The sequence below is a fragment of the Enhydra lutris genome, unplaced genomic scaffold (assembly GCF_002288905.1).
Source record: "Enhydra lutris kenyoni isolate GAN:26980312 unplaced genomic scaffold, ASM228890v2 scaffoldscaffold41, whole genome shotgun sequence".
Lineage (NCBI taxonomy): Eukaryota > Metazoa > Chordata > Mammalia > Carnivora > Mustelidae > Enhydra > Enhydra lutris.
The window spans coordinates 11,907,513-11,926,787 of NW_019154125.1; the positions used below are offsets into that span (position 1 = coordinate 11,907,513).

General features: G+C 36.9%; 1 protein-coding gene across 5 annotated transcripts in view; it reads left to right on the forward strand.

Annotated features, from left to right (window-relative positions):
- LOC111155472 (lysophospholipase I) overlaps window positions 1–19,048 on the forward strand; it is a 39,278-nt gene extending 20,230 nt beyond the window's left edge. Inside the window, exons 3-9 of one of the 5 annotated variants that reach the window (XM_022515638.1) lie at window positions 1,795–1,860; window positions 3,724–3,771; window positions 6,056–6,126; window positions 9,017–9,090; window positions 11,569–11,670; window positions 13,323–13,457; window positions 17,297–19,048. In XM_022515638.1, the coding sequence (XP_022371346.1) occupies window positions 1,795–1,860; window positions 3,724–3,771; window positions 6,056–6,126; window positions 9,017–9,090; window positions 11,569–11,670; window positions 13,323–13,457; window positions 17,297–17,350 (550 nt within the window). In that variant the 3' untranslated portion in view covers window positions 17,351–19,048. Of the gene's footprint in view, window positions 1–1,794; window positions 1,861–3,723; window positions 3,772–6,055; window positions 6,127–9,016; window positions 9,091–11,568; window positions 11,671–13,280; window positions 13,458–17,296 lie in introns of those variants that run through there. The other 4 variants (XM_022515637.1, XM_022515642.1, XM_022515641.1 and 1 more) reach the window with 4 other exon arrangements.
- Window positions 19,049–19,275: the final 227 nt, after the last annotated feature.

A 19,275-nucleotide genomic window follows, 5' to 3' on the forward strand; every position in this document is an offset into this window, starting at 1 on the left:
GTCGTGCTCTCAGGGTCCTGAGATGAGACCGTTGTCAGGCTCCACACTCAACAGGGAATCTGCTTGAAGATTCTCTCCCTTTACCCCTCCTGCCACTTGCACACTCTTTTTCTCTACAATAAATAAATGAATGTTTTAAAAAGAAGAATATTAAGTCTTTTGGTCCTTGAACATGGGATGTCTGTTTATATGTCTTTAATTTCTTTCAACATTTCTGTAGTTTTCATAATGAAGCTTCATATATATATCTCATGTATCTACATACATATACACAAAAGACACACATGAACTCACATATAAACACACATGTACACATGCAAAGCACATGTACAACTCTAGAATAGTGCCTGACTCATAGCTAGTGTTATGTAAGTGTTAAAATTACTTCTTTGTTATTAATTTTTCTATATGTCTTTAACACTTTTGGGAAGGTGGATTAAAATAGAGAAATAGTTAATAGAAAATCATTTAACATTTATTTATTTAATTTCTTAAAAAGATTTGTTTATTTTAGAGAGGAGAGTGTGTGTGTGCGAGTGGGGAAAGGGGCAGAGGGAGAGAGCCTTCGCACAGACTCCCCACTGAGCACAAAGCCCATCACAGGGGTTGATCCCAGAGCCCATGAGATAATGACCAGAGCCAAACCCAAGAGCCTGCTTAACTGACTGAGCCACCCAGGCACCACGTTATTTATTTAATTTTAATTTTTAAATTTTAAGGTTTTTTAAATTTTTAATTATTTTTAAAATTTAAGTAGGCTCCATAGCCAACATGGGGCTTGAACTCATGACCAATGGAGGTCACATCCTCTACCAACTAAGCCAGCCAGGCACCGTTTAAGTTAATTTTACTTTATCCTTTAGTAAAAGTAACATGTTAGGGGATCCTACGTGGCTCAGTTAGTTAAGCAGCGGACTCTTGATTTCTGCTCAGGTCATGATCTCAGGGTCATGGGATCAAGCTCCACATTGGCTCTGTGCTGGTTGTGGAGATTAAGATTCTTTCTCCCCTCTGCCCCTTACCGCCAAAATAAAAAAAATTAAAAAAAAAAGTAACATGTAAAAAGTATCAGTTATAATGTCAAATGTAAACAAGCGGGAAACTGTATGTATGTATATTATCCCATTTTTGTAAAATCTGTTATCTGTTTCTTAAGTGATAAACATGAAAGAATTGGAAAGAAATACATCAGAAGATTAACTGTTTATTTCTGACTTGAAGGATTATGATGATTTTCAATTTTTCTAGTATTCCATTTTGAACATGTATATGTACATGATACACACAAGTAAAGAATGTGAAAGTTATTTTTAGTAGTGCAGTAAACATGTAGAGTTTATTTATTTATTTATTAGCATGTAGAGTTTAAGATAACGAATTTACTCCTGAGACGACTTTTGTCATTATATGGTGATTCACATTATATAGTATAATGTGAATTGTATTATCTATCTTGCCTATTTTGTTAGGCACATTGTTAGATTATAAAGAGATAAGCGTATCTGTGTTTTGTGAATTATAAAGCCTTATAGAAATATATGGAAGAAAACACACTGCTCTTCAGAAATCAGGAGACATCATCTTAACTTGTAGGTAAAGCTTGAGCTGTATTAGCCTTTGGGTTGTTTCTGGGTTGGTTGTGGTATTTTGCTACCATTGATGGTCCACACTTCTAAGACTTTATAAGGAGTTAACATTTATCCTTGCAAGTTTTTAAAAGCTACTATTCTGTTACTAATTTATTGGGATTTAAAATCATATCTAATGGCATCATTCAAATAATTTCTCTACCAGCCATGGATGGGCAGAAGCCTTTGCAGGTATCAGAAGTTCACATATCAAATACATCTGCCCACATGCGTAAGTATTTTAATCTTTACATTTGTGATTCAGAATCTGGAGAAGAATAATTGTGATAGCTTTATTTTCCTAGAAAAGGATTTGAATATAACCAGCTTTTTATCCTTTTAAGTATTCAGTTTAAAAATAAAGATTAGTAAATTTTTTGAAACTAAACTGGTAACTTGGCTACATAGAATTTTTTTTTCTTTTTTGTTGGGAAATTTAAAATAATGCTTTTGTGGAGGTCAGTTGAACTCAGGCTTAGAAAAATTCCTTTAGATTCACAAACATCTGAGATCTAAGGATATCCCAGAAGGGGATTTATTTACTTATCAGGTTTGTGAGAGATCTTTATTTACTATGTTGAAAACACTCCTAAATTTTATCAGCTAAAGGCAATGTGATGTTCGTGGAAAGAACACAGGTTTTGAAGTCTGATAGATTTGGTTTCAAATTCTGAAAATGTTTGTGGATGTCTTGAGCAAACTCAGAAAATTGCTGAGATTGGCAAGGTTTTAGGTCAAAAGGTTGCCGAGAGACAGTAGCTATGAAGGCAAATGGGATTAGATTCATGCTAATAGGTTAGTAATTCATCCTCAGAAGTGGTAGTAGCAGTAGAGATGATAAATGTGAAAGAGAAAATGGAACGAGGAAAAATACCTGATGAGGTAAGAAAACTTTTTGTCCCCTTTTTATCCTGAAATAGAAGTTTTTGTTTTTGTTTTTGTTTTTAAGATTTTATTTGACAGAGATCACAAGTAGGCAGAGAGGCAGGCAGCCAGAATGAGCTGGGAAGTAGGCTCCCCACTGAGCAGAAAGCCTGATGGAGGGGATCATTCCCAGGATCCTGAGATCATAACCTGAGCTGAAGGCAGAGGCTTTAACCCACTGAGCCACCCCAGCACCCCATAAGACAGAATTCTTGATTATGTTAGTATTTCTGCTGTATTGTTACTGGACCCAGGATTGATTTTATTTAAGGCTATTCCCAGTCTAGGGAAATTCATGTCCTCAAAGAAATTTTGATAAGATTTTGTAACCTCTAAGGTAGATTGTTTCATGAATTAGAAGGTTAGTGGTGAGATGTAATTTTAGTGTCTTTTTCTTTTCTTTTGTACCTAACTATATTCAGGTTATCCAGCAGATTTTTCATCACAAACCTGAATTGGGTATAGTGGACGCTTAGGCAAAACTTATATTTCCCATATTTATTTAGAGGTCTCTTAAATAACCACATACAGGGGCACCTGGGTGGCTCAGTGGGTTAAGGCCTCTGCCTTGTGGCTCAGGTCATAATCCCAAGGTCCTGGGATCGAGCCCCACGTCGGGCTGTCTGCTCAGCGGGGAGCCTGCTTCCCCTCTCTCTCTGTCTGTCTGCCTCTCTGCCTACTTGTGATCTCTGTCAAATGAATAAATAAAATCTTAAAAAAAAAATAACCACGTAATAGATAAAACTTAGAATATAAGCAAAAATGTAATCTGACCATATGGGAATTGATGCTACTTTATCTGTGCGGTACATTGCTCATTTCCTTAAACCCTTAGCCAGAGTCTCATATTTTATACATTTCCAACTGTCTTGATTACTTGTTTTCCTGGTCATGTTTGGTTTGAAAGTATTAAATAAGGGAGTTGAGAAAGGAAAATGTTTTTTATTTGCCAAGCTTAGCCCTTTCCAGCTGTTGCTCCATCTTCAGAATACAGGATATGTAGAAAAAATGACATATGTGTGGATGCAGTGATACGGTTCATATGTTAAAATTGTAGCATACAGTTTTGTGTAAACCTCAAGTAATTATCTCTTCTTAATTGATGAAATTTATCAGGTTTTATGCCTTGTTACATTACTCTTATTTTGCTGTTTTTTTCTTTCCTGCGTAGACCAATTATGCCTGTAACATTGAATATGAACATGGCTATGCCTTCTTGGTAAGTCAGAATTATTCAGTAAGAACTTTTTATTTATACTTTTGTGTTTTTTGTTTTAACTGGAAGTGCTTTTGTGTGTAACAATTCTTAATTATCCTTTTAGGTTGCAAAGTTATATAATTAACTTTACATTTAACCTTAAACCTTCGAGTTTAACCTTAAGGTTTTGTATTTTAGATTCAGGGGTAACCTTAAAGAGCTGTACCAACAGGTAGAGATACAGGAGAAAATGGGTAGACAGAAATACTGTAGAAAATATCTCTTACTGCTTAATAAACCTTTACTGGTTTCAGTGACCCATCATTTGAATGATCCCATGTGGCATACACTCTAATTAAGCAGCAGCCCCTCTCCCTTCCAATTTCTTTTTTTTTTTTTCCCCTAAATTTTTATTTATTTATTTATTTGACAGAAAGAAAGAGATCACAAGCAGACAGAACAGCAGGCAGAGAGAGAGGGGAAGCATGCTCCCTGCCGAGCAGAGAGCCCCATGCGAGGCTCGAACCCAGAACCCTAAGATATGACCCAAACCAAAGGCAGAGGCTTAACCCAGTGAGCCACCCAGGCGCCCCTCCCTTCCAATTTCTTGCCTGTCTGGAGAGTTGACAAGCTTTTAAGGAAACCACTTCCTCTTCCACCCTCTCAAGATATTTTTACATTCCCTTCTATGTTTTTACTTATTTATTTTTTAGTCTCTCAGGGATCTTGTTTTAGTTTCTACCATGGAAGCAGGACAATAAGAGGAGCAGATTGGTAAAAGCCACTCTTTCTCATCAAAATCTAGATCAGTGATGTTTAGTGTCATTTTAATAATTTTTAAAAATGTTTAATTTTTTAAGTTAACGTATAATGTATTATTTGTTTTGGGGTACAGTTCTGTGATTCATCAGTCTTATACAATACCCAGCGCCCACCACAACACATACTCTCTCCAATGTCCATCACCTAGCCACACCATTCTGTGACCTCTCTCCCCTCCAGCAACCCTCAGTTTGTTTTCTAAGATTAAGAGTCTCTTATGGTTTTTTTCCCCTCTCTGGTTTCCTCGTTTGATTTTTTTCCTTTCTTTCCTTGTGATCCTCTGTCTTGTTTCTTAAATTCCACATATCGGTGAGATCATACGATAATTGTCTTTCTCTGATTGACTTATTCCACTTAGCATAATACCCTCTAGTTCCATCCACATCGTTGCAAATGGCAAGATTTCAATTTTTGATGGCTGCATAATATTCCTCTCTCTGTGTGTGTACCACATTTTCTTTATCCATTTATCTGTCGATGACATCTGGGCTCTTTCCACAGTTTGGCTGTTGTGGATATTGCTGCTACAAATATTGGGGTGGAGGTGCGCCTTCAGATCACTACATTTGTATCTTTGGGGTAAATGCCCCGTAGTGCTGTTGCCAGGTCGTAGCATAGCTCTGTTTTCAACTTTTTGAGGAACCTCCATACCGTTTTCCAGAATGGCTGTACCAGCTTGCATTCCCACCCTTGTGTGTTTTATATCAGGAAGTAGAGTCAGTTCTTTGTTCCTCTAAGCTACTTCCAGTCTGTTGTCATCTTGTCCTCTCTGCTTGTTCCCACCCATATCTTACCCACCCCTTCACTTCCTTTTTATCTCTTCTGGAGTCCTTGACAGCTTTCACAAGTTCCTGCCTGCTGTGCCCATTGGTTCTTTCGTCTTCCCTCTCTGGCAAAATTCCCATCCAGAACAGAATTTCTGGCTAATGTGGCTAGAGACCATTAATGAAAGGATGTAACTTGATAGAGAAATGGAAAGGGCCAGAGGAAACCTTCCCTTGGGTCTCTAGTTGGAGGTATCTACTATGTGTGATGAAAAAGTTTTGCAGAATGTGGATAGAGCTCGGTATAATTCCTTTGCTTAATACATATGAAGGTAGTGCATGTGAGAATGACATGGTAAAGTAGCTCTGTTCCCAATTGGATTGACTTATGATGCAATAGAAGGGGAAAGGAATGGCTGGAATTTATTGCAAACTTTTTAGGGGAGTGTGTGTTGAGATTCTTGCTTGGCTGTAAGATTAGACTAGGTATTTTCTTAGATTAAAATTATGTGGTATTATGATTTTTTAACATTAAATCTGTATCTAGTTGGTGAAAGGAACAAGTAGAATGTCAGAATCACACATTTAAGTTAATTTTTTGGCCTCTGAGACATTTTATTTTGAGTTTCATTTTCATGGTTAGCCCTTTTTATCTTGAATTTAGTGAAACATACTTTTAGAATCAAATAGCTCTTTTAAGATTTTGCCTTATTTTCCAGGTTTGATATTAGTGGGCTTTCACCAGAGTCACAGGAGGATGAACCTGGAATTAAACAGGCAGCAGAAAATGGTAAGTACAGAAATATTTTACAAAGACAAAAGCATTCTTTTTTTACTAGGTTCAATAGTTTTATTGGTGTTGATAAAATAATATATAATTATCTGAACTTAGGAGGTGATGCTATTTCCTTCCTTTGTGATCACTCTCTAACTTGTTTGCCATGATGGCTACATGGACTCCCTTAACTGTAAATGAAGATGAAATAAATGGGGAAGAATGGCCTTTATCAAACTGTATTTATTATCTCAGTTGGATACATAATTTTGCTTTGATTTACATAGACTAATAGAGAAAATAGTAATTTTCTTTCTTCATTAAGGAGACTTGAAATAAGGTTGGGTATAGTGATATAATCATATATAACGTAATTTATATTGGGTAATTTTCGTGTGGTAATAATAATAGATGCCACTGATTGAATACTTAGTTATTAAACAATCCTGGTAATTCTTGTAAATCATCTAATTTAACACTTCTATGACATAAGTCTTAGCTCTACTTTACAGAATCTCCAAAGTGTGTTCTCTGGTTGGTATTCCATGTTTCTTATGGATGTGATAATTCCATTTATTTTTAGAGTGAAAGCATAAAGAACACTAGCTTATTGGGAGAAATCTGATTTTAGAAAATGTATAGAGTCATCCTTTTATGATGTGCTGAAGTTTTTACAAGTAGATGGGATCACTGGGATTGACTTAAGAATAATTGGGTGGTGACGCAGCAGATATTGATGAAACAAGCCTGGCTATGAATTGATACTATGAATTGATAGAGTTACTGCACACTTTCTATTTTTAGATTTGTTTGAAAATTTCCAAAATGGCTTAAAAACCAGTAGGATCCTTTTAAAAAATGTTTCTAAAGAAGAACTCTTAAAAACTTCAAAACAGGGAAGATACACTCAAAATGCTTTGGCAATTTTGGATGGTCAAACCAAGAACACTGGCTTTTAGGATCATCAAAATGTAGGTCAAATCGAGAATCCTGGAGCTAGGATTTTTTCAAACAGTAATTTGATGACAAAAATAAGTATTGGGTTTGGGAGTGAGTTGTTAGATCTTGTGGAAGATAGGGGAGGGGCAGGGCCTTATGGAGAAGACTGGTAGGCCTGGTGATTTCCAGAGTGAAAAGTTCAACCCTAGCAATAGAGTTGGCATGTGACATACTTGACATTTCTTTCCTTTCCAAGGTGATGTATTACTGGAGAAAGTGAGGCTCAGACTCAGAGCTAGGAAAGAATGGAGCCTCTGTTGGAGGCCTATAAGAGTAAGCTCGTGAACAAAGAAAAAAAATGCTCAGGTTAAGGTCCAGGGAGCACAGTGGTGCCCTTGCCCGTATGCAAACAGTGATTGAAATTGGAACACTACTGCTCTACTGCTGACTGCTGTCTTTGTGGTTTGTCAATATTATCTCAGCGCTTAGTGTAACCTGGAGGGTTAATTAAAGTTTTGTGAAACTTGGGGGGAAGTAGTCCCAACAACTCACCCAGTGGCAAGCAACTAACATTCCCCAGGCCCTTACCTGAACCTTCCCTCCTCACACCTCGGCCATTATTCCCTTTCTTTGGTGGTTGGGGTGGGTGTTAAGATTTTATTTTTTTAATTTATTTATTTTAGAGAGAGCATGTGTGTATTTGCACAAGCGATAGGGAGGAGCAGAGGGAGAGGGACAAGCAGACTGTGTACTAAGCACGGAGCCTGACACAGGGCTTGATCTCATGACCGTGAGACCATGACCTGAGTCAAAATCAAGAGTTGCCGCCTAACCGTCTGAGCCACCCAGGCACCCCCATTCTGCCACATCTGCAGTCTCTATCTGACTGAGGCTATGCAGTCTCCTGTAAATAAATACCTCACATTTCTCAGTACTTCTTTTATTTCTTAAGCCCCCTTTACTGTTCTCTAGCCCATTCTTCCATGCCATAGTCTGGGCGTTACTTTCCATACTCACTGTAACTCAGTACTGAACTTTTTATATAAAAGGAAAATAGTTTTTCATTTGGGTGTTTGTTTTTCTCAGTGTTTTAGAAAAAGCAAATTTTTATTTTTTGATAAGAAGTACGAAGTTGGAAATTTTAATCTTTAAAAATGAAACTCTTGGTGCATCTAGGTGGCTCTAGGTGGTTAAGCATCTTCCTTTGGCTCAGGTTACGATCCCGGAATCCTGAGATGGAGCCATATTTCTGCCTCCCTGCTCAGCGGGGTGTCGCTTCTCCCTCTCTGACCATCACTCCTGCTTGTGCTCTTACTTGCATGCTTGCTCTTAAATAAGAGATCTTTAAAAAAAAAAAAAAAAAAAAAAAGAAACTCTTGTACATATGTAAAAACGAGAGGACATAATCTGTAAAAGGTGCAGTTACTAAAAAAAAAACAGGACAGGTTATAAGGAAAAAAGGAAATTCTAGGAGTCCTCAAGTTTTATAGTTAATTATTTGTGTCAAAGTATTTTGCAGAAACAAAAGACTCATTTGATTTTTTTCCCCTGCGTCATTTATTGGCTATAGGAAAAAATTAGTACTGTAGTTTTTAAAATAGAATGAACTTTTTAAACACTATAACAAATTGTGTAATATATTTATATTTTAAAGTGGTAACTTTTAGGTTGATTCATTGAAGAGCGAGAAATATATTTATATGAGCAGAATTGACCATAGATAAAAGAATAGCTGTTGATTGATAAGAGAAAGAACTATTGTTTATAAATTATAATAGAAATAATTGAACAGTTTAAACAACACCTGCAAATGAGTTTTATAATGAAAATACATTCTAATTTTGTATTTTAGTTAGTAGAGTGCTTCAAGTTTTTCACTTGTTTTGACCTATTTTATCCTATTTAAAATGGTGTATTTAGGCTTAACTTTGAAGGTATTAGTGATTTAATTTTATGTTGTTTTTAGTAAAAGCTTTGATAGAGCAAGAGGTGAAGAATGGCATTCCTTCTAACAGAATTATTTTGGGAGGATTTTCTCAGGTAAGGTAAAGTTTGGATGATATGTTATTGGTATATTTATCTAGGAGTCTGTGGATTCTGTCCTTTTCTATAGAGGAGTCTTTTTTTTAATATGTTATAGAATCTGATGTACTGTTTTCTTTGTTTTTAATATTTAATCTCTTTGTTTTTAATACTGTTATCTTTAATGCTGAATTAAGTTTGAATGGACTAGATATAGTTAATTATGAGAATGTATTCTTTCTGCTTTTCTAGTTTTCTCCAGCAATTGCCTTCAATTTCTAGATTATGTCTTGAAAATTTATTAATAAGTAAATTGATTCACACTTGGAATGTATTTTCTTAAAATAATTATCACACATGTAGTTAGGTATCTAAGTTGATGCTATGTACCCCTTTTAAACAAAATTGTGATTTAATAAACACAGGTATAATTCCCCTGTCTTAAGAGGAGACTACTAATAGGAACAGTAGGATAGAAAACAAGAGAATTTCTTCCCTCTTTTTGTTACAGATTCCCAGTGGTTGAGCCCCACAGACTCCCCTGTAGTCAGTCCCCTTGGGACACAATCCAAGTAGGGTCTCCCACAAAGTGACCTATAATGCTGGAGGTTGCTGGTTGTTCCCCCTGAGTTCTCTTCTTCCACTGCAGAAACGAGAGGTTCTCGGGAGACTCTCTGGGTGATGCTGCACTGGCTTGGGAGAGGGGCAATGCAGTCAGCGTGTAGCCACTTCTCTTACCTTTTGGCGTGGTCTCTCTTGGTTTCTGTGGTTCAGAGGGTGCCTCAGCCTCACCCTCTCCCCTCATGTGCTAAGATTCTCGGTGGTGTCCTGTCCATGATTAGATGCTAGTTCTTGTGGAAGGGAGCAAAGTTAGGAACGACCTGTGTCCCATCATGATGATGTCACTCTATCATCTTTCCTCTTTTTGTCTTGTAGAACAGATTTTAGATTTAAGTATGTGATTTTTGACATCTTTCTGTACTTTTTCTCCTACCTCCTATACTTTTTCTGCAGACTTAGTTACCTCATATTGACCTTACGTCTTTATTTCAGCTTATCACATGTTCACCTTGTCACCCATCCCAGATTGCTCCAGCTTCTTCTTTTTCTTTTTTTAATATTTTTTTATTTTATTTATTTGACAGAGAGATCTCAAGTAGGCAGAGAGGCAGGCAGAGAGAGGAGGAAGCAGGCTCCCCGCTGAGCAGAGAGCCTGATGCGGGGCTTGATCCCAGGATCCTGAGATCATGACCTGAGCCGAAGGCAGAGGCTTTAACCCACTGAGCCACCCAGGCGCCCCAGGTTGCTCTAGCTTCTAATCTGTAAACCTTCTAAATCAACAACTTAGTGTTCAGACTGCCTGAATTAGGACAATGTCAGAATTAGGGAATTCTTTAGAAGTTAGAATTCAGTAGAAAGATAGGTTGCCAATACAGTATAGTAAAAAGAGGTTACTGGTTTGGTATTTGTTGAAGTCAAGATAATGTCTTTTGTAATACACATTGTGACATAAATGTAGGTACAGAAGTGAATGTTTGATTCGGGAAAAAAAACTAACATAGGAGACTATATAGTGAGATTTGTTGATTATGATTTACAGAAAGGAATTCCTCTTGCCTTAAGCAAGAAAGAACAGATTATGAGTCTGTGGGATCACATCAGGAAAACAAAGGATGAGAATGAATCAGGGCCTCAGGAAATAGCTAAGACAGTGGAAAGCCCTCATGGCTTTCTTTCTTGTCTCCTGTTTTTCTGCCCATCTGCTTCATTTGCCTTTTCATCTACAGTTGGTGCTCTCCACCTTTTCAGTCTATAGCTTTTCCAGTTCTTGCAGTCTATAGCTTTTCCAGTTCTTGAATTTACAGGTTACTGTTCCAGCCACACAAAGAGACAGGCTGATAATCACTGAATCCCAATTTCAAAATCTTGAGAAAAGGAACATGACTATCTTCGATGAGAAAGAATCTCATATTTTCATGGGGCCCAGTGACCAAAGGCATGGTCAGAGTGACTTGGCATCTAGAATACTAAAGGGAATGCTCTTCCCAGAGCGCAGGGTATTGTAAGCTGGGGAGACAAATACTCTGAAGGTGCCTGCTACAGAGTCCTTATGATCTTGAATTTTTGCTGTAGAAAAGATTACCAACTTAAGACTACGTTTGATTTTATACCTAAGACTTTTCAGAGCAGAAAATAAGTATAAGTTTAGAATGTTCCTAAGGCGATTGTAAGTGCATTTAAATATTGTTAACTGTTTCTTGACTGATTCCGTGGTTGCTATGTTCTCAAAGTGGTATTCAGTATAGAGAATCATGTCCTTCAGGGCATGGTGGGGTGGGGTATGTATGTATTTCTGCTAGTTTGCGTGATTTGATTTGACATCAAATGTCCAGGTTGATTTTTTTCTTTAATGGACATTATTAATAATAAGAAATCTCTTACATTGCTGTTAGCAGAGGATGTGTTCCATTGACTTTTCTCTGCTTGTCTTTCCAGGGAGGAGCTTTATCTTTATACACTGCTCTTACCACTCAGCAGAAACTGGCTGGTGTCACTGCACTCAGTTGCTGGCTTCCACTCCAGGCTTCATTTCCCCAGGTAGCCTGACTGATAATTGTAGCATTAGATTACTGAGCTGGGAGATCACAGATAATGTTGGTGAGAGGTCATTTTTTTTTTAATTAATCAACTATATATTTTTAGAGCAGTTTAATAAGTTCATAGCAAAATTGAGCAGAAAACAGAGAAAGTTCCAGTCTGTGCACAGGCTATGGACACCCTGCAGCCCTGTGGTACCTTTGTTAGATTGTGTATCATCACTCAAAGCCCATCGTTTACCTCTGTCATACTTTCTTTATTTTTCATTTTTTTAAAAGATTTTATTTATTTATTTGACAGAGGGAGAGAGGGAACACGAGCAGGGGAAGCAGGAGAAGCAGGCTCTCCACTGAGCAGGGAGCCCAATGCAGAGCTTGATCCCAGGACCCTGGGATCATGACCTGAGCTGAAGGCAGCTGCTTAATGACTGAGCCATCCAGGCGCCCCAAGTCATCCTTTTTTTTTTTTTTAATATTTTATTTATTTATTTATTTGACAGACAGAGATCATAAGTAGGCAGAGAGAGAGAGGGGGAAGCAGGCTCCCTGCCGAGCAGAGAGCCCGATGCGGGGCTCGATCCCAGGAGCCTGGGATCATGACCTGAGCTGAAGGCAGAGGCTTTAACCCACTGAGCCACCCAGGTGCCCCCCAAATCATCCTTTTTAAAAAACAATTTTCTGGCACTTTTGCGATGTACCTAGTAGGCTTTATCTGAATACTATATTGTCTTTATTGTGGATTGCAGAGAATGAAGTAAGAAATAAGTCTTGTCATAAATCTTATATTTGAAGTGTTTGGTACATTTTAAAATGTATATATAAGTTTAGGACAATCTTTTACACACAGAAATAAAATTTTCAAATGTTCAGTATTTTTACTGCTTAATAGCAAAATTTTACCATAGAATAGAATTCCTAAGTACTCAGTAGTGTGTAAAGCAATATATGATACACATGGTAGAAGTGGACATTTATTTTCAAATTCATTTTTTAAATCTAGGATCTTTTTCCTCATCACTATATATAGTAATTCTTTGGTGTCTTATATATACTAAATGCTGTTTATTAACCATCTTATTTAAATCAGTTAAATAAGAACTGAGAAGAACATGATTCTGTTAAAACACACCTCTTATTTCAAGATACTGTGAACATATAAAGAATAATTAAGATTGAGTCTGCTTCAAGAAACCACTTCATTGGGAAAACAGTAATATAAGACAGGGGAGGGGCACCTGGGTGGCTCAGTCAGTTAAGCATCCGACTCTTGGTTTTGGCTCCGGTCATGATCTCAGGGTCATTAGATCAAGCCCCACATCAGGCTCCATGCTCAGCTGGGAGTCTGCTTGAGATTCTTTCTCTCCTTCTCCCTCTGCCACTCTCCTGCTTGCACACTTTCTAAGTAAATAAATAAAATCTTTTAAAAAAGCAAGACAGGGTGATCATATATCCTATAAAAGTTTAACTGAAGAGTTGTGGGGAGTATAGGGAGAGAAGGAATTTTATTTCTGTGGCCGAGTAGAACCTATGAAATAACATATTATATTTGCATATCTAGCTACAGTTGTAAATGCTGGCATATAATGCTCTGTTTTCTTTTATTTTTTGCAGGGTCCTATCAGTGGTGTTAATAGAGATATTTCTATTCTTCAGTGCCATGGAGATTGCGATCCTTTAGTTCCCCTAATGTTTGCTTCTCTTACTGCCGAAAAGCTAAAAACATTAGTAAATCCAGCCAATGTCACCTTCAAAACCTATGAAGGCATGATGCATAGTTCCTGTCAACAGGTAATTGTTTGGGAGCAGTGATTACAGAGATATATTTGCAACTTTTTTCATGTGATATTTTTAATGTAAGTAGCATTTGATTGCTTGGGTATTTAAAGGAGTTAATTAATGAATTCACATTGAATCATAGGTTAGCAGGATTTAGATCAGAGTTTATTCAATTTAATTCAGCAAGCATTCACTGTTTTCCTATTACATGCCAGCTTTGTGCATAATTCAAAATACAAAACATTCCTTTTTATTAAAATTTAAGCCAAATTAATAAAATTTAAAATGTAATAGGGGAAAAGGATATATATCCAAGTAATTGTGGATATATATCCAAATAATTGTATAGAAAACAGAATGTGATAAGTGTTATATTTGAAGTTTTCAAAGTTCTCTAAAACACTGAGAAGAGTGAGATTAATTTTATCTTGGGAAGTACTGAGAACATGAAGCAAAAGCTAGATTTGGAAGAATGGGTAGGATTTGGATAGCAAGCGTGCAGAGAAAGGGAAAGGGAAAGCAAGCTGTCCAGTTGGGCCATGGTCTCATGAAAAGCTGGCTGTCCTAGAACAGGATGCCATTCATAAAGTAGGTATAAGGAACAGTTTTAGGGTAACAGGAAGGAGATAATACTGAGTTCAGTGAACATACTGAGATTGATAGGCCCCTCTGATAACAAAATGGGTTTTGGAAATACTTGTCTGAAGCTCAAGCCTGTGATAGAGATTTAGAATAATTGCCAATATTATTAATCACTGAAGAATTACCATGGGAGAATATCATGAGAAAAAAGCCAAGGGATAGAACCTGGGGGTGAGAGGAGGGATTAGAAGGAGTTAGATGTGGAACGAGAGTACAGGAGGAGAGAATTCCAGAGTGGTGGTGCACCTGGCTGGCTCAGTCGGAAGAGCATGCAACTCTTGATCTTGGGGTTGTGAGTTTGAGCCCCACGTTGGGCGTAGAGATTACATACATAAACAAACTTTTTAAAAAATTGGTTAGGTTATTTAAAAAAAAAAGAAAAAGGGGGTTCCTTGGTGGCTCAGTCAGTTAAGCATCTGACTTTGGTTCAGTTCATGATCCCAGGGTCCTTGGATTGAGTCCTGCTTCGGGCTCCCTGCTCAAGGGGGAGCCTACTGCTCCTGCTCCTGCTCCTCGCCCCCCGCTCGCTTGCTTTCACTCTATCTCAAATATATATATAAAATCTTTAAAAAAAAAAAAAAAAAAAAGAATTTCAGAGTAGAAGGGAACAGTGTCCCATGATTCAGAGAACAATTGACAAAAAATAGACCAGGAAGAAACTACCCAATAGTAAGCCATTTGTGACCTTGGATGTTTGGGGAGATGCAGCCTGCAGTGGATTGTGTAAAGTGGATAGGGAAATGGGAAAAGTAGAGGCAACATGTATCAATATTTATTTTATTTTATTTATTTTTTATTTATTTGTCAGAGAGAGAGAGAGAGAGAGAGCGCGAGCACAGGCAGATAGAGTGGCAGGCAGAGGCAGATGGAAAAGCAGGCTCCCTGCTGAGCAAGGAGCCCGATGTGGGACTCGATCCCAGGACTCTGGGATCATGACCTGAGCCGAAGGCAGCCGCTCAACCAACTGAGCCACCCAGGCGTCCCGTATAAATCTTTATTAAAAAAGTTTTTGTGAGGGGGGAAAAGGATAAAAAGACTCTTTAATGGTTGGGAGAAAAAGACTCCCTTGATGAGGGAAGGAGGAAGAAAATGCGATGAAGAGAAGGTAATATCTAATAGGGGGAGTCTTAGGGAAATCGAATAATGTAAATAAGTCCTAAAATGGGTAGTGCTTGCCTTCAAAGAGGAAAACAACACTTGAGAATCTAGAAGAGGGTCAATGAATATGAACAAAGATTGGTGAGGTAGTAGTATTTGAGAGTTCACATTAGATCCTCTTTATCTTTTCAGTAAAGTTGGAGATATGGTCACTTGATAAGAATGAAGGAGGCCTGCATCAGTTTGGAGGCTTGAAAAGGCCTAGAATAAAAATTGATAGCCAAGCACTGAGGTAGTCCCACATAAAACTGTTTTGTAACCACCCAGCCTGGCTGAATCATTTGTTTTATAGACAGAGAAAAGAGGTAGTAATGTGGTTTATCCAGAAAGACAAGGGGGCCTGGGATTCTAGGCTGTTATTGAGAACATAGTTGGAACCATCAGCAAGTGCTGAATCCAGAAAACAGGTGGGCTGGCACTCCAGGTATTCAGGAGGGACTGAGAGCCCAGAGCACTGGTTTTCAAAGTAGGCTTTATGTTATAAATACCCTGGAGCTTAATAAATATTCAGACACCAGAACTCCACAAACTCCACAATTCTGATTCAGCACATTGGGGGTTAGCAGGTAAACTCAGGTATTTGCGTTTGTGTGGATGTGTTTTTAAAATAAAGCTCCAGGGGTGCCTGGGTGGCTCAGTCAGTTAAGCATCTGCCTTGGGCTCAGGTCATGATCCCAGGGTCCTAGGATCTAGTATTGTGTCAGGCTTCTTGTTTAGTAGGGAGCCTGCTTTTCCCTCTGCCTGCCACTCCCCCTGCTTGTGCGTGCTCTCTCTCTCTGACAAATAAATCAATAAAATCTTAAAAAAAAAAAAAAAAAAAGATTCTGTTTACCTAATCTCTACACTCAGCGTGGGGCTGGAATTTACAACCCTGAGATCAAGAATCACACACTGTTGGCACACCCCAAGCATATGACTCTTGATCTCAGGGTTGTGTGTTCAAGCCCGAAGTTGGGCATAGAGCTTACATAAAAAGAAAAAAAAAAGTAAAAGGTGATGATTTTTTGTGCAGTCACATTGGAGAACATTGGACTGAATGATGAGGAGCAGAAAGTGAGAAGAGGTAATAAGAGGTAGTCACCAGGAAACTTCTAGGACTTTAGAGCGTTGTAAAAGAGAGCACTTCTGTGCTGTGGCTTTATTTTCTGATTGACTAAATTATAAGGGTGAAGGTTCTTTGTGTTGCTAATTTGTGGGTTTGTGGAGTTAAGCCTTGAAATATTAGAGATGAGGGGCACCTGGGTGGTTGAGTGGGTTAAGCCTCTGCCTTAGGCTCAGGTTATGATCTCAGGGTCCTGGGATTGAGTTCCATATCGGACTCTCTGCTCAGCAGGGAGCCTGCTTCCTCCTCTCTCTCTCTCCCTGCCTCTCTACCTACTTGTGATCTCTGTCTGTCAAATAAATAAATAAAATCTAAAAAAAAAAAAGAAAGAAAAAGAAATACTAGAGATGACAGTAGGAAATTATTTGAGGGGAGTAGGAAAACCGAGCCACATGCAGGAGTCTTATAGAAACTTTTTTTTTTTAAATGAATACTTGATATATTCTTTTTTATCTTTTATAGGTACATGTTGTCTTTCAAATTGTTGCTTGTATGTAAATCCTTGTGAAAGGCACAAAATATTTTATGCTACGAATTTAGCGTTTCATTCTAATGAGGGAAGGTTAAAATCTAGGTTTTTCTACCTGTGGTTAGTTGACCATAATTGTGTCCTTACGGATATTTCTCTGGATAGGTTTTGTTACTTCTAAGCCCCTTTCTCTCCACCTGTGTTTTTTGTTCAGCTATAGCAAAGTGCAGACCATTTTCATAGGACTGCATAATAGTTGGGAGTGATCATTTGAATGTACAGTTATAATCCTAATCACAGGAAATGTTCTGAAATTTCTGTTGAACCCTCATTTTTCTGTTACAACTTTTCATTTAATTGACATAGTGAGAATATGGTTTTACCTTACCTTGACACACCACACATTTAGTTGGTGGTATTTTAGTAGGGATTTAATTTCTGATTTTGTAACTGCTTATTAAATCACTTTATTCCAAACAGGAAATGATGGATATCAAGCAGTTCATTGATAAACTTCTACCTCCAGTTGATTGACGTCACTAAGAGGCCTTGTGTAGAAGTGCACACCAGCATCATTGTAGTAGCGTATAAACCTTTTCCTGTGCCCAATCTTGAAACTTCTAATGTTTGCAGTGTTCGAATGTTTTGCAAATACCCACCAATGACACAGACTACATAATACTCTCTCCTTGTGGGAAATATGGTCTTTTAAGTTTCTATACATGTATTTGTATAATAGGATTCAGAATATACTAGTATTAAAATAGGTGAAGCAGCTAAGCTTCTTTTTCCCAAATGTAATTCAGCAAAATAAAATACCGTAACCAGATTTTTTTATTACATCATTTGACAATTATTAGTATGCTTAATGAAAATTTGTTCAGGTATAAATGAGCAGTTAAGATATAAATGATTTATGCATGCTGTGACTTAGTCTATGGACTTACTCCAAAATTACTTAGTCACCATGCATTATCTGTATTTTTATAAATGTATTCGTTATATACTTAATGTTTGTAATACATAATAAGAATGAGGTGTTACTACATTATTCCCAATAATAGGGATAATGTTTCTTCAGTAAAGAGTAATACTCCTCTGTTAAGTTGATGGCCCTTTTAATTTGGGGACCAGGCTTTATTTTCCCTGATACCATTTCTATTTAATATTTTTTTTCCTCTCTAAAAATGTATTCTTTTTTTTTATCCTCCATAACAGACCAAATATTGCTTCTTTGCCATAGACATCTGCTACCAGTACATGCTGTAATTTGACATTTTGAATCACAGATTTGATGGTATTTAAAATGTATTTACTCTTACATAAAGAAACCTTTAAACTTTCTACACTTATTTCTTAAACTGCACCTTAGTCCACAGTTAGGCCTATATAGTCACTAGAATCTTCAGTCTAGATAATGGGAATAATTCTGTGGTTGTATTTTTCTGTAATTAACTTAAAGAATATGTAGGTCATATTCTAGTATGTCCTGAAATATTTAAGACATCTTAAAAACTAATTTCTAAGATGATTTGCTCTAAGATGATTCTCCTTGAGCATAGTTTTAGTTTACTTGTTTTGTAGATATGTTTGAAACCAACTACTGTAGAAAATAAACAGTCCATTAGAAAAATTTGCTTTATTTTTATCTGCCAATGAACTTATTTGAAAACTTCACTTTAGTCAGGTGGGTTTTTTTTTTTTTTTTAGTTAGTTTTTGTGCAAAATTAGCAATTACTTGATTTTAAGTAGTTGAATTTTTCAGATTATTGGTAAAGATTATTGGAGAACAAATTTAAGGGTGATAAAGATTAATCACAACTCAATACATATGGTATAGTTACAACAGTTTAATATGTAGCAAAAATGCATACTTGATATTTCTAAACTGTTGGTAATTTTTCTGCTGTATTCCAACTGACTAAAACAATGTTAGGAATGCATCTTTATAAATGGGTGCTAATTGATAATGGAAATAATTTAGTAATGGACTGTATAGAATGTTAATAATGAAGCCATATGTTTATGTCTGGATTTAAAAATTTTAAACAATCATTTAATAAGTCATTTTGCTTTACCTTGAGGAATAAAAATTATTGTTTTAGTTATACAAATCAGCAAGATCTAACTTATAGCAAGAAATATTCCGTTGAAATGTGCTGTCATGTGGGAAAATGTAAATCTTTTTCATGGTTTCTACCAGTGTGAAATAAAATTTAATTCTGAGTTTTCTGTGACTGCTTTCTCATACTATTTTTAATATTTGGGTTTGCCTTTGAATGGTTGTCTATACTGAAAAGGGGGAAAATGTCAATGCAATCATAACATACATTCAAGAGAGAATTTTTGTTGATGGTTGTTGATCTGGAATAGAACAAGGCATGAGAAAAGCTTCTCGTTACTCAATTTGAATAAGCTAAAAAAGTATTCCTAAATTTGGTTTTGTGTTTCTAACGTGT